The sequence below is a fragment of the Pseudorca crassidens genome, chromosome 19 (assembly GCF_039906515.1).
Source record: "Pseudorca crassidens isolate mPseCra1 chromosome 19, mPseCra1.hap1, whole genome shotgun sequence".
NCBI lineage: Eukaryota > Metazoa > Chordata > Mammalia > Artiodactyla > Delphinidae > Pseudorca > Pseudorca crassidens.
Genome location: NC_090314.1, coordinates 50,964,189 through 50,979,836, shown reverse-complemented (window position 1 = coordinate 50,979,836; position 15,648 = coordinate 50,964,189). Strand labels below are relative to the sequence as shown.

The 15,648-nt window shown below is 44.5% G+C and overlaps 1 protein-coding gene across 5 annotated transcripts in view; it reads left to right on the top strand.

Moving 5' to 3' along the window:
- Positions 1-15,648, top strand: part of PITPNC1 (phosphatidylinositol transfer protein cytoplasmic 1) — a 265,455-nt gene that overhangs the window by 235,764 nt on the left and 14,043 nt on the right. For all 5 annotated transcript variants that reach the window (XM_067715275.1, XM_067715276.1, XM_067715273.1 and 2 more), the window contains 2 exons: positions 8,874-9,029; positions 11,821-11,884. In XM_067715275.1, coding sequence (XP_067571376.1) covers positions 8,874-9,029; positions 11,821-11,884 — 220 coding nt within the window. The remainder of the gene's footprint in view (positions 1-8,873; positions 9,030-11,820; positions 11,885-15,648) is intronic.

The following is a 15,648-nucleotide window of genomic DNA, read 5'->3' as shown; positions in this document are numbered from 1 at the left end:
CACCCACCAAAACACTCCCCCTGCCCAGCCACCTTTCTCTCTGCCTTTCTACATGTCACACACACCTTCTGAGTCAAGCTCCTTTAAGAGTTGCTTTGCAGAGGACTAACAGATCACTCCGTGTTTGCAGTACACGCTAGTGCCAAGAGCAAATGCTTTAAAAATAGCACTTTAGGTATTAACTGCTAACAAAGCAAGAATTGGCTGCTTCTGGCTACAATTTGCATTTGGGATTTTTTTTTTTTTTTTTAAGCTGATGCATAGCAGGTGACCTTTTAAGTAAAGTTTTTGGCCAGTTCTCAAGTGCACTGTGATGAAAGCTCCTTAGTGCTGTTGGCTTTTTTTTTTTTTAACACCTTTATGAGACCTACCTCACATACCATACAGTTCACCCACTTAAAGTGTAGAATTCAGTGGATTTTAGTACTTTCACAGATGTGGGTAACCATCACCACAGTCAAATTTAAAACATGTTCATCAACCCAGTAAAGAAACCCTGTATGAATTTTTTTTTTTTTTTTTTTTATTTTTGGCTGTGTTGGGTCTCCGTTGCTGCGCGCGGGCTTTCTCTAGTTGCTGAGAGCAGGGTTGTGGTGCGTGGGCTTCTCATTGCAGTGGCTTCTCTTGTTACGGATCACGGGCACTAAGTGAGCGGGCTCAGTAGTTGTGGCTCATGGGCTCTGGAGCGCAGGCTCAGTAGTTTTGGCGCACTGGCTTAGTTGCTCCACAGGCATGTGGGATCTTCCCGGACCAGGGCTCAAACCCGTGTCCCCTGCATTGGCAGGTGGATTCTTAACCTCTGCGCCACCAGGGAAGTCCCAGAGACCCTGTATGCTTTAGCTATCACACCCCCTATTCTTTTATCCTCAATCCCACCCCAGCCCTAGGCAATCACTAATCTTCCTATCTCTGTAGATTTCCCTGTTCTAGACGCTTCATATGAATGGGATCCTTTAATATGTGGTCTGTTGGGACTAGCTTCTTTGAAAGCACTTTAATTTTTATGCGTATCCCTTTTAGGATTCAGGTTTAAGAAATGTTGGTCCAAATTTGCGGCTAAATTTTAGCTGGTTGAAACGGCCATTCATTGAAGGGGAATGAGAATAATACCACCTTGGAGTCATCAGGAAAAGTTCCTGAATGCAGGAAAAAATCTGATATTTTTCAGATTGGTTAGTTCATCTCTATTTGAGGGCTGAGCATTATGGTTACATAATATAGTAATTCCTAGCCAGTTACTGCTTAGCCCCTTTTCATTTAACATTTATCAAAGACTTCTAATTTCAGTTAACAGGGCACGCCCCTGTTGGCTATAGTCCTTTGTGGTTCAAATTGAAAGCGTAATTAATCACGGAGACTTTATATCTCAGTGAACGTTGGCTAATAATATTGCCTCTGAGATGCAAGCTGCGCTCCAGCCAGGTTGAGATCTCCTGCGGGTTTCTCCTGGCACCTCCCAGGTGTGAGACTGATCCTGACAAACCCAGGGACACAGTTTCACATGGGCTGCACTAATCAAAGCCCTTAGCATCACCTTTGTTCTGCTTTGTCCAAGTGCGAGATGGATGAAATTTGAAGGTGTGACTGACCCCGGGGAGAGGAAAGAGGAAGCCTTCTAAAGAAGATGCGCCCGCGCGGAAGGAAGTGTGACCAGCGAGGTCCATCTGGCCCCGGGGAGAAGCCCTGGCACCAGTGCGGCTCCCTCCGTAAAGATGGGCTTTAATGACAAGGGTCCAAGTTGCCATCTGCCAAGCCTGGGGAGCACCGATAGGATCCAGAGCCAGAGCTCTCACTGGGGGTGAATTTAGAAGCCCCCCAGCTGGAGGAACTTGCAGCCTGGTGCGTTCCCAGCTAGCCAGCTGCTGGGCAGAGCCCTCAAGGCAAGAGCATTGACCGAGTAGGTGAACAAGCTGTGGAAGAGTTACAGGGTAATCTAGAAGACTTCCCTTGTGAAAACCTCTCTGACTTGGTGTTAGAGGTTGGCCTGGTTCCCCACAAAAAGATATGTTGACGTCCTGACCCCCAGTACCTGAGAGTGTGACCTTACTTGGAAATATGGTCTTTACGGAGGTAATCAAATGAAAATGAGGTTCAGTGCTCTCTAATCCAATATGACTGTGTCCTTACGAAAGGGGGAAATTTAGAGACAGAGACAGACATGCACAGAAGGAAGACGACGTGAAGACACACGGGGAGGACGCCATGTGACCGGGGTGTACATCTACAAGTCAAGGAACACCAGAATTCCCAGCAAACCAAACCACCAGAATTAGCAAAGAGGCATGGAACAGATTCTCCTTTACAAGCCCCAGAAGGGACCTGCTCTGCTGACACCTTGATCTGAGACTTCTAGCCTCCAGAACCGTGAGACAATAAATTTCTGTTAAGCCACCCAGTTTGTGGGTGGCTTACCACAAAGTGGCTGTTAAGTGGGTGGTACTTTGTTATGATAGCTCTAGCAGACTTATACAGCTAGGCTCCCCGTTAGGGAAACAAGCTCCACCCTAGCTTGGATGATTACTGGAAGGAAAGGATTGCATTTATCTCTGTGTCGTTCTCAACTCTTCAGGAGGAAGGCTTTTATATAATGCCTGAGATGCTCGAAGTTATCTGGTTTCAAGGCTGGCCCATCCTGACATGGGGAGATAGCTGCCCAGTGTGTCCACCTGCCAGGGAAGCTCCCAGCTTGGATGGACCAGCTCCTTTGTGTGCCCCTATGTGGTTCCAGAACCTTGGTGAAATCAGTAAAATCCCTTCCTTTAAGGGATCAGCCTACAGTAGGGCAATCTGCTTTGCTCTCTGCTTTGTCAACTTGGAACAGTGTTCCTGAAACATAAGAGAAAGAGGGAAAGGAATTGATTCTAAGATTGAAGACTATCATTTGTCCTTGGCCCAGAACCTAGTCATGAGAGTCCAATAAGCAAAAACCCTTTTCTTGGGATTTCTTCCACCACCATACTTAATGGACACTGACAGGTGACAGCTTCCAGAAAATGGAAATGCCCACCCTGCCTCTCACTGACACAAGAACACCAGCATTATGGTGGGCAGCCATATTTTTTGGCACTTATTTTTCTATACACTCAACCACAGGATAACAATAAAGTAAAGATAATCCTGCAGCACTTAAGATATTCCTGCTGCCTTTCTTCTGAGGAGCTGAGATTTGAGGAAATTGAAATCTCTTAAGGATGTTTCAGTATCATGTGCTTCTTAAAGCCCTGGGATATCTCCTGTATATCATGCATCGCCTGTTGGGTGTTGGGCTGGGGACTTCACCGACATTATGCAAGTTAAGCCTTGCAACAGTCCCACAAGGGAATTAGTATTAACACCATCCTGCAGATGAGGAGACTGAAGCCCCTTCTGACAGATTGTGCCAGAATTTCAGATGAGAATCCACATGGTCTAGGAGCAGGGAGCCCAGGTCTGGGAGTCAGGTTGACCTGAGCTTGAGGCCTGGAGAACTGTGGGTAAGTCAGCAATCGCCTCTGAGCTTCAGGCTCCTCGTGTGGAGCACAGAGATGACATTTGCACCTTACGGTAGTGGTTAAACCTTGGCTGTATGTTTGGATCACCTGGGGCGCTTTTGAAATCCTGGATGCATGGACCCCACCCAAGACTGATTTGATCAGAAGCATTGGGGATTTAACCGTACTCCTCACCCCCAGAGGTTTCTTTCACAGTTCTGGAGGACAGAAGTTCTTAGTGACGGTGAGGCTCTAGGGAAGAATCCTTTCTTGCCTCTTCTGGCTTCTGGCGGCTCCAGGAGTTCTGTGGTTTGTGGCTGCATATCTCCAACCTCTGCCTCCAACTTCACATGGCCTCCTTTCTGTGTCTTCTTTTCTGTCCCTTATCAGGACACTTGTTATTGGATTTAGGGCCCACCCTCTTAATCTAGGATGAGCTCGTCTCTAGAGCCTTAGTTTCATTACATCTGCAAAGACCTTTTTTCCCAAAGAAGATCTCATTCATAGGTACTAGGGATGAAGACTTGGACATATCTTTTGGTGTGGGGGGGTCACCAACCCACTACAGAGAACTTTCACTGTGTTTTCTGATTGCACCGGGTTGGGATCCAGCAAGAGTTTGGAGATGCATAATCTCTCAGTCACACTAAAGTCAAATTTTATGTCCTTTTAAAATAGGCCAGGGCTTCCCTGGTGGCGCAAGTGGTTAAGAATCCGCCTGCCAATGCAGGGCACACGGGTTCGAGCCCTGGTCCGGGAAGATCCCACATGCTGCGGAGCAACTAAGCCTGTGCACCACAACTACTGAAGCCTGCGCTCTAGAGCCCTCGAGCCACAACTACTGAGCCTGTGTGCCACAACTACTGAAGCCCACGCGCCTAGAGCCCGTGCTCTGCAACAAGAGAAACCAATGCAATGAGAAGACTGCGCACCGCAACAAAGAGTAGCCCCCGCTCACCGCAACTAGAGAAAGCCCGCACGCAGCAACAAAGACCCAATGCAGCCAAAAATAAATAAATAAATTTATTAAAAATAAAAAAAATACTATAGCAGCTATAGAAAGAAATACAAACTAGAAAATTAAAAAATTTTAAAAAAAGTTGTAAGAAAGATCGAGTGCTGTATGAATGGGGCAATTTAGATATTTATGTTCATAAACTCAAGTGAGAGAATGAGAGTTGAAGATAATAATTTCCAGAAGAATGAGTATTTGGGGGGAAGGTGGGGAGGAGAAATAGAGGGGGAGGGGAAAAGGCAGAAAGTTTGTAGTGACCAGAATACTTCAGATAAGACCCAGTGGTTTGATTTTTTAAATTGTATTAGTTTATCTATTTATTTTGCTCATTGTCATTCAAAGGTATTCAGCTGGATGTTCGTTTCTGATCTTGAGTTTTGATTAAAGGAGTCCTTTGGTAAATCCCTCTCCCGTACTTCCCTCCAGCTCTCTGAAAGTGAATCCCTAATTATAGGCCATGGATGAGATTTACTAGATGAAATCAGCAGCTGTGGATATGACACCAGACTCGCAAAAAATCAACACACTGTTGCCATAAAAAGCCCAATTGTTAATTGCTTCTTTGGCATCTGGCTATAACAAAAACACCCTTTCGCTGTTTAATATTCAAAGTAAATGTACTGGAAAGAACATTGGGCTAGAATTAGGGGAGGCGGGGATTCTTATCCCAGCTCTGTTACCAAGTGCCCATGGTTTGGGGACAAAACATTTCATTTTCTCAGGCCTCAGTATCCTTATCCATAAAACCGAGGGTATGAAGTCAAATTACCACTTCCAGTTTAAAAATCCCTTTCCGCATCTTGAAAATACAGCACACTTCTCATACCCATCTAGCCTTTTCCCAAAGCTCTGTTTCACGAATGCCTGATATCATTCTATAATTTTGTGGTTCGATCGGGAGCCACATGTGAATTTAAGTGTCTGCATAGTTTTCACTTTGCAGGCAGTACTTTTCAGGTCTTATTCAGAAGTGAAGTTTGCTGTGAGGCCCCACAACTCTTAATTGCTTTGGAAATGCAATCTGCCGGTGTTCCACGTTTAATATTACAGGGTCTTAACGTCATTCTTGAGATGTCTGGAATCTACACGAAGATTCTAGGATAGGTATCACGTCAAGATCCACAGTGGCTGGCTGAAGGAACAAGCCGAGGCTAGTCCATGAATCAGGGACTCACATTGGGGAGGGGAGCGTGGGGTGCAGCCAGCTGACCCAGGGGCCTCCATCTTCAGGCTTCTCTCAGGCCCAGTGCACAGGACCTGAGACAAGTGAAAGCAGCTCGGGCCACGGCCACACTTCCTTTGTTGACTGGGTCCTTTGTCTCTTAAATGTCTGGGTTGCCAGGAACTTTGCCCTCTCGCTTTCAACTGCTCGCTGGCACTGCAACTGTCCTTTATTTACCCAGTTGCTAACCAGAGTAGGATAACCTCCACTCAGGTTCACGAGGGTTTGCCTGTGTGTATTCTGGTCGGCCACAGCCTGGAGGTCGTGTCTTTTGAGCCTCAAGATAGTTGTCCATGTGCTGATAATCATACTCGTCACTTGCCTCTTGCGGGTAAGTCAAAGGGCAGGTGGGAAAAGAAACCAGCTTCCCCTGTTTAACTCCAGCTCTTGTATTTTAAGTTTCCGGAACTGCTTGGCAGCCGTACATTTCCTTGTGTATAGTTTTCAAGGGTGTAGCTAATTGTATGAACTCTCGGTGAGCTCTGGGAAAAAAGCAAGCAGCATTCCTTCTCTTCATCTTTGGAGATCCAGTTATTGCATCTGTTTTGGCATCCATTTGATGCTCCTGTTTTGTTATCTCTTGCTGAGTAACAATGCATCCAAGAATTTAGTGGCTTAAAACAACAATGTATTAGTTCTCACAATTCTGCCATCTCGATTGGGCTTAGCTGGGCAGGATCTTCTGTTCCTCGTGGTATATGCTTGGACTGAAACATCAAAGACGGCTCTTTCGCTCATGTGCTGGCTTCTCAGATGGAATGAGTGAGCATCTCTCCACATGGCCCTCCACATGGCAGGCTTGGGCTTCCTCACAGCATGGTGGTCTCAGGGTGATCAAGCTAGATTTTTTACATTGTGGCAGACTTTCCATTTTCAGCTTCTCTTAAAGACCTGAACTGACACAGTGTCTCTTCTGCCACATTCTTTTGGTCAAAGCAAGTCACAGACCAGTCTAGATTCAAGGGGAGGGGAAGTAGCCTCCACCTCTTACAGGCATAGTGAGGGAGGGAATTGATGGGGGCCATCTTTGGAGATTATCTCCCATAGTCTCCCTGGTGATATATCTCTTCATTTACTGGCCTTCTGTCTTTGTTCTTTTTTTTTAATTTTTTTGTCTCTGTTGGGTCTTCGTTGCTGCACGTGGGCTTTCTCTAGTTGTGGCGAGCAGGGGCTACTCTTTGCTGCAGTGTGCGGGCTTCTCATTGCGGTGGCTTCTCTCATTATGGAGCACAGGCTCTAGGCGTGCAGGCTTCAGTAGTTGTGCCACGTGGGCTTCAGTAGTTGTGGCTCGCAGACTCAAGAGCGCAGCCTCAGTAGTTGTGGCGCACGGGCCTAGTTGCTCCGCAGCATGTGGGGTCTTCCCGGACCAGGGCTCAAACCTGTGTCCCCTGCATTGGCAGGTGGATTCTTAACCACTGCACATTTTGTGGTGTAGGAATACAGGTCAGGCAGGAATTAGTCCCATGGTCTTAAACATCACATCTTTTACCAGCAATTCCAGGGTGCTTTGGAAAGGCATTGCTATCTCTGCCCTGGACTCTAGGGCTGAGCATCAGAGGCTTCACTGACTGCCTTGGGAAGTACAATAATGGCCAACATCAGTTGGGCACTTGCTATGGGCCAAACTCTGTGCTTATGCCTTTCTCATATATCATGTTATTATCATAATCTTTCTAGGCCTATGCACATAATTTCAGTAGCAGTTTCTGGGTTGGTCCAGGTGATAAAAATATAGCTTGGCAAAGTTGGTACTAAAGATTCAAAAATGCTGCCCACACTCAAGTCCCTCCCTCCCCAGAAGTACTTATTTCCTTGGGGTAGTTATTATGCATCCTTCTTTCCTTACTCCCTTCCAGAAACCCTTTTGTCAATTCTGTATTCCATTAATTATATATGTGTCCCACTCTGGTCCCTGTCTACCCCCAGACCCACCATCTTCCTGCCACTGATACAAGTAAGGAAGGACCCTGGAGGAAAGTCAGGGAACAGAGATCATCCAGGTAGAATTGAGTCCATTCTCTGAGTGGAGGGAAGTGCCCTGCAATCACACATAGGCCATACCTTTCAGACCACACATGCACCTGGTGCCCTCGCACAACCCCCAGGGCAAAGAAATCTGGTTGAGGGGAAGCATAATGTAATACCTGGTTCTGTGCCTGCCCACAGGGTGCATTCAGTAAACACAGTTAGGACAATGATTTTTTTTTTGGGGGGGCTGCATTGGATCTTTGTTGCTGCGCGTGGGCTTTCTCTAGTTGCAGCGAGTGGGGCTACTCTTCATTGCAGTGAGTGGGCTTCTCATTGTAGTGGCTTCTCTTGTTGCGGAGCACGGGCTCTAGGCACGTGGGCTTCAGTAGTTGTGGCATGCGGGCTCAGTAGTTGTGGCTCACGGGCTCTAGAGCACAGGCTCAGTAGTTGTGGCGCATGGGCTTAGTTGCTCCGTGGCACGTGGGGTCTTCCCAGACCAGGGCCCGAACCCGTGTCCCCTGCATCAGCAGGCGGATTCTCAACCACTGCGCCACCAGGGAAGCCCCAGGATAATGATTATTATAGTATTACTTTATGCAAGAATATCAGCAGGGAAACTCCCTGGCGGTCCAGTGGTTAGGACTCTGCAATTTCACTGCCGAGGGCACGGGTTCAATCCCTGGTCGAGAAAGTAGGATCCCGCAAGCAGCGTGATATGGCCAAAAAAAAAAAGAATATCAGCAAACCCAGAGCCAGTGCACACCCTGAAAAACCCTACTGAGGTAGTAGATAGCATTTTTTATATTTCATTTATGTATTTTCATAGCTTTATTGGCATCTAATTTATATACCATAAAGTTCATCCATTTAAAGCGTTCAGCTCATTGGTTTTTAGCATATTTACAGAGTTGTGAGCCATCACCTTAAATGTAATTTTAGGGCATTTTCATCACCTCAAAAATAACTTCGTTCCCATAGCAGTGATCCCCATACTATCTCCCTCCCCCGGCCTTAGGCCACTTATCTACGTTTTCCGTACATTTGCCTATTCTAGATATTTTACATACATGGAATTAGACACTGTGTCTTTGGGTGACTGGTTTCTTTCACTTGGCTTCCCTTATTCACTTATTTCGTGTAAAAAGATGGTTGAACTTTTAAGTTATCATTTCTTTGATTTTTTTTTTTTTTTCTCCAGGATCCTAAACACTTCAAGTCAGAGAAGACAGGACGGGGCCAGTTAAGGGAAGGCTGGAGAGATAGTCATCAGCCCATCATGTGTTCCTACAAGCTGGTGACCGTGAAGTTCGAGGTCTGGGGGCTTCAGACCAGAGTGGAACAATTTGTACACAAGGTAAGTAAATGGACAGCAGTTCCTGGGCTATGGACAAAGTAATTGTCTTTGTTGTGAGCTGGAGTGCCCAATGCCCAACAGATGTATAAGCGCTGAGCCAACACGAGGTACCTGCATCTAGAAAACCCGGTTTTCATGAAAATGCATTTTGTCTACTGTTTAATTTTCTTCCACTAATAGATATCTTACACTTTATCTCTCATTCTGTGACCTCCATGTCTATTGGGTGAGTATGTTCAGGAAGTTGGGCTTTCAAAATATACTTCTCTCTTTGGCATCAGGCTAATCTAGTTCCAGAGAGAGGTACTTGTACTTGGTCCTTGGGTACTCAGGTTCAGACAGAAGCACAGGGTTTATCTGTATGTGCAGAGTCCCCCCAAGGACAGATCTCACTCAAAAGATCCTGCAAATGTAGACACCTGAGGTAGAAGTTGCCCCAAGAGACAGAACAGGAAATCCCAGTGGTCCCATTAGATGGTGTACCCCAGCATTTCTGCCCTTTTAATAATTCTGCTACCAAAGAATTATTAACAACCTCAAAACACAGATTTCAGTTGTATGCCTACTTTGACTAAACATGTTAATGTTGTAGCAGGAACCCATTTGGGGTGATGATTTAAGTTTGTTAGGGGCTTCTAACATAACTCTTATCCTTATGGAAATTAATGGGAAATACAATGTTGAGCATTGCCCTTTGTAACTCCTATTTTCATGAAAATAAATACTATCCAAGTTGTCTCTACATTCCAGATAGGCTGGATATCTGTTTATTTTTCCACTTAAAAACTGATAAAGAATAGCTTTCTGAAATTCTTTTGGGGGCACTGGAATTTAACCTTAATGCACTGAGCTTTTTGTTACTTAGATGGATTTATCTACTGATCTTGGGGGCAGTTGACAATAAAATATGTAAATCTTGAATTTGGGTCCAAGAAAGAGATTGAACTTGGGCTCCTGATAATAGCAGACCCTGGAGCAAATTTGAAGCAGAGAAGTGTACTGATCTGCTGAGCTCCAGAATCCATTCTGCCCAGCCCGGGGTGGGAGCCAAGTGGCACACAGAGAAATCAAGTTCTGGGACCTGCTGTGTCCCAGGTATTAAGCAGGAAGACAGTCCGGGCTCTCAGAGTAAATATTTTCCAGCCTCAGCTCTGGGTCGAGCTCCAGCTATATATTCTTGACTTCCTACAACATCCCACCTTTTTTTTAAACCCCAAATGATCTCCTCTTATCAGGGCCACTACCATAGTATGTTTTATTATCTCCTCTTCTCACAAAGCCATATTTAGATTGCCACAGGGCTCACTGCGTTTCTTTTCTAGTTTTGAGAATCCATTTCTTTAAAATACTTGCAAGAATTACGCTCTAGTAATAGGCATTCCCATTGCCCATTTCCAAATATAATGAAGTGTTATCAACACCCCCAAAACACACCTGCTGTGGCACATGAGCCACTAATGAGTATCTGAGGCTAGCATTTGCATGGGTTTTAAGTGCCAGGGATGCCTTTCTCTGAACACCTTTGTGTTTGAAGAATCTATTCACAGTTAAGGGGGAAAAATGTTAGAAAGGGAGCCATTAGCACATTATTGAATTCTTGTTTCCAGTAGACAGCTGTGTTGTGCTTAATGCAATAGGGTGTATTTACTGATGCCTCAATGCAGTTCTTTTGATTTCCATGAATTTGACACACTCAGCACTCAAGTGTGTATGGCTTCATGTTGTTTCTTATTTTCATTACATGTTTCCTCCTTCCGAATTACAAAAGCCTCACTAGATATCCAGAGGCCTGGAGTAATAAACACTTCATTATGAAAGCTTCCCTTGTTCCTGCAAATTCACTGAATTAAAATCCTTCATTTATTGAAACATGCCTGAACCTTCTGCAAGAGGTTTTTGACAATTGCTAGATTTGTTTGGCAGGAAGAAAGGAATGTTGGAGGGAGAGCGTTGAGTATCTAAGAAATGTAAAAAGGCATATTTACAGAAGAGAGAAAAAGAATACCGTGAAATAAAACCACATAAATGGTATATAACACACAAACCCTCTAGAATTATTTTTCTTCGTCTTCTATTGCCGTTATATGTCACCGTAAGAAACAATTTCATTCCTTTTGTCTCCAGTTAAGTTCATTATTCCCATTACTTTCTACTCTGGTTCAGGTCTCTTATTTCATCTCTTTCAAGAATAGTTGACTAAACTGCTCCCCCCCCCGCTTTTATTACATGAAAATCAAGCCTAGAAAGATATTTACTTCTCTTGAATCCCACACCTTCAATTATTTTTTAAAAAAATTTAGCAATATTTAGGATACTTCATTAGAAAAGAGAGAGTTTTAAGTGCTTTTGGCTTAGAAGTGACTTGCTACCCGGACAAATGTTCTTGATTTCCAACATTTATGACCTCCTGGCACCACTGAGACGCACCCTTCCACAAAAGAAAAGTAGAACCTGTTTTAGGTAAAAATAAATGAAGAGAAAAATCTTAAGGTGATCAGTCCTAGAGATTCAGTCCAGTCACTGCTGTGTGACTGCCAAGTCGTTGTCATTAGTGTGAACAACCTCCAGCCCAACTTTCAAATAAGATAAAGAGATTAATTTACAGCAAGTGTATGGACACCATGGAAAGGGCTGAGAGTAAGTATGTCAGCCCCTAATTGTCATCACATATGGCCAGAGGGATGGAGAAATTTGTAATTGCCAGGATTCCAAGAATTGGGAACCATCCCTTTTCCAGATAGTTTTCATCAAACCTCGTATTCTGTCAAACATCCTTCTTTTGCTTTTTTAGGTGGTCCGAGATATTCTTCTGATTGGACATAGACAGGCTTTTGCATGGGTTGATGAGTGGTATGGTAAGTCAACTTCCCCAAAATGACTCATAGAACAACTTCATAACATGTTGGCTTGGGCTTTCAGTCCATCTGGCTTCAACTGCTACCTAGAAAGACAACAACAAAGGCAGGGCTATTGCTTCCTGTATTGGAAACAGCACTGTCCATGGGACATAATGAAGAAGAATGTAGTGATAGAAGCTTGGTCTAAAATAACCACAACACTTAGTTATTGACTAAGTAGGACCTCAGCATGTTTGATGCTTACATACTTGATAATGCAGGGCTCCATAATTCTCTGTTGGATGGGCTTCAAACCCATCCTGATTTATCCCAAACTTCAAGATCAGTGCCGTGTGAAGCATCATATCAAGTGAAAGCAGTCCTTTGATTTAGAGACTATTGGAAACACTCCCTCACCAAAAACATAAGGACTCTGTAAGAATTCAAGGACAAAGACATTGGTACCACCTTATTTCTAACTGAGACTATTGTTCTGACTTGTTTTAAAATGCTTTGGGAAGAATTAAACAAGTTCTGTATATTTTCAGTAAATGGAAAGAAACAAGGTTTGTTTCATCCCATGATGGATGGAGGACCCTTCCCATATCCCCAGTGCTATCATTTTGTCCACATGAATCCTTGACATTCCCAGAATCAGTCATCGGAGGCTAGTGTCCTTGACTATAAAAAGAAACAAACTATAAAAAGAAACAAATGTGACTTGGGTCATATCTGATTGCCTAATGAAATGCCCTTCTCCTTGGCCTTTTCCTAAGTCACATTGAATTTGTTCTCAGTGTAACCTAGATTGCATTTGGGTGCCTTTCTGTCATTGTTCCACCAATCCCTTCCCTCCTCTTAGCAGAAGGTATCAAATTTGAAGTGAAAAGTTACATTGGACTGAATGGGCAAAGACAGTGATTGTTATTAATGTTGTTAGCTGTTTCTGACCACATTTCAAAAGACAGGGTTCTGTAGGCTATGGGAGTGCTTTTTTTTTTTTTTTTTTTGCACAATTTTCCCAGATCCACATCTTTTGAAAAGCAAATGCATCTTTGCATCTTCCTGGGTTTGCTCAAATGCAGACCTCTGGAAGAGACTCTTTGGAAAGATCATCATTTGCTTTCTCTTATCACATACCCCGAGGACGCTGCTCACAGGCAGCCATATTGTCACGCCTCCTGAACACATATCTGTGGTTGTCTATTGAGAGACAGAGGGAGGGAGAGTCTCCTGTGATTAATTCCCCAGATCATTAAACAAATCTTTCTGGTTGTTTTTTTTCTGGAGAACTTTTCTCAGATTCTTAAGGGGAGTACAGACACCCCAAAGGTTAAGAACTGCTGGTCTCCCCCAACTTGCACTCCACCACGCTCCTGGCATCCTTGCCACCGACACTAAGGGAATTTCAAAAGGTTGTTCAAATAAGAGGCTCAAAACTGTTGAGAAGTTTGGCAAGTGAACGGAGGCCTGAAGGGCCAAAACTCTGCCACACTGAAGACCAAGAGACAGGGCACTTCAGTAGATTTCTCTTGAGTGCCAGGATGCCTTAGAGGACTTTTCGGAAAAGGCAGCATCAAAAAGGGTAGCCGTGGGCTTCCCTGGTGGCGCAGGGGTTGAGAGTCCGCCTGCCAATGCAAGGGACACGGGTTCGTGCCCCGGTCCGGGAGGATACCGTGGAGCAGCTGGGCCCGTGAGCCATGGCTGCTGGGCCTGCGCGTCCGGAGCCTGTGCTGCGCAACAGGAGAGGCCACAGCAGTGAGAGGTCCGCGTACCGCAAAAAAAAAAAAAAAAAAGGGTAGCCGTACCCTGATTAAGAGGACAAAACACTGCAAGCCTGTTGATCAGAAAAGAGTATTTGAGTAGAGGCAAGATATAGAAAAAGAAAATGTGGGCGGGAGTCTAGTAAGGGAATGGCTGGAGTGCAGAGGATGGGGGCCGATTCTTTTCCATCTCACCTGAGCCTGAAGCAAGAAGAGACTTAAAAGACTTTTAGTCCAAAACAAAACAAAACAAAACTCAGACTATTACAGGGGCCCAAAGTTAGAATAATGCATCAAAGGAAGACCTTTAAGATGAGAACATCTACTTAAGATGGGTGAGGTGGAGACAGGAATTAACTCAGAGAGTCTACTGACAAAAAGCCCTTTCTGTATCTGAGTGCAGAAAAAAAGCGTGTGGTTTAGCAGATATAGATGGTCAGGGCACCTTGTACTCCCCAGAGAAGGCATCCATCCATTATATATACAATCCTAGCCCCAACCAAAACAAGCAGCGTTTTCACTCAGCAAGGGGTCTGAGACCCACCCCATCAATTTCATTTAAATTACTGGCATCATTGCCCCCAGCTGAGCTGCTTGCCAGGCAAACAGTAGCTCCTTCGTTACACAGATGCAGACACTCAGTCAAATAAATGAAAATAGCCCTGCTCAAAGCCCCTTATTCAAGGTAATGCTGCAGAGTGCGGGCCTTTCAGGTAAATGGCTGTGTCACCGCCCACCAGAACAGACCTTCAGTTTTGGGTACCTGAAGTTGCTTATTTCTCTTTGGTCTCTACAGGCTCAGTGAGGCGCTCATAGTAAACATGGAAAAGGTTCAAAGTAAAGAAATCCTTTCCTGTAGCTTATGGCACTTATTCTGCAAGTGGGCCTGCCACATCAGCGTCCTTGGGGTACTTGTTACAAGTTCAGATTCTCAGACCCCACCCCAACCTGCTGAATCAGATACTCAAGGGGTACAGCCCAGCAATCTGTGTTTTAACAAGCCCTCCAGATGAATCCGATGCTCGCTAAAATTTTAAGAATGACTTTAAATCAGATTAGATTGAAGGGACAGTTTAATTAATTCAATCCAAATGTAATTATACTAGAGAGTGGTAGATGTCTTCAGGGCCAACTGCTAAACTCTGATGACTTGTAAGCATTAGGAAAAAGGCGCCCCTTCTGGGCAGTTTCAGCAGGTGCTGTCAGCTTAGGGCTGAATTTTAGCTCCATTGACCTCCTGGGCTGTGTGTTCCTACAGTGCCCAAACTGGACACCCTTATGCACTGGCAGCCCAGGATGATCTCTTTCTCCCTGATTAGACTCACCACCTCCAGTGCTTAATTAAGAGTAAAAAAAAAAAAAAAAAAAAAGACACTGTAGATGATGGTGATCATTTCTTGCCCAAGGATTAATTTTGTATCTTTTCTGAATTTCAGCATTTGACTGTCACATAACTATTTCCTAAAACAGATATTATTCTGCTCTTGTACATTGTAAAATATAACCATTTCCACTGCTGGAGGAATTGAGTTTGTCTTTCAAAGCCTTGATTGGTCTTTATCCATGAGCCTTGGGTGTCTCCTGCATGACTGCAACACTAATCAGAAGAAACAACTGCACATTTCAGAAGGTGGGGTGAAAGGGGAGGTGGATAAAAATAGGCAGCCCTGCTTCACCAAAGCATGGTTTTGCTTCACAAATCTGACAGTATTTTGAGAGAGGAACACAGAGGGTTTCCCAAGGGAGGTTGTGATTGAGTGGAACCTCGTGAATCCTGACCCTTCTAACAAAGTAGAGGTGGTCGCTCTGGCTAGTATAGATGAAACTCCCTCATGAAAGTGACATAGAAATCATTCTGGAGTCTTTAGAGCAGCCTAACAACGAGAGAAGCAAGCTCAAGGTGGAGAAAGAAGCCAACTTAGGGACTGGCATTAGCTGACTGAGTTCACCAAGCCAGCATTTTCCAATGGCCTCAGGTTTCCTGAAACATGAACTTGAGTGCTGTGGCCCTTATGCAAC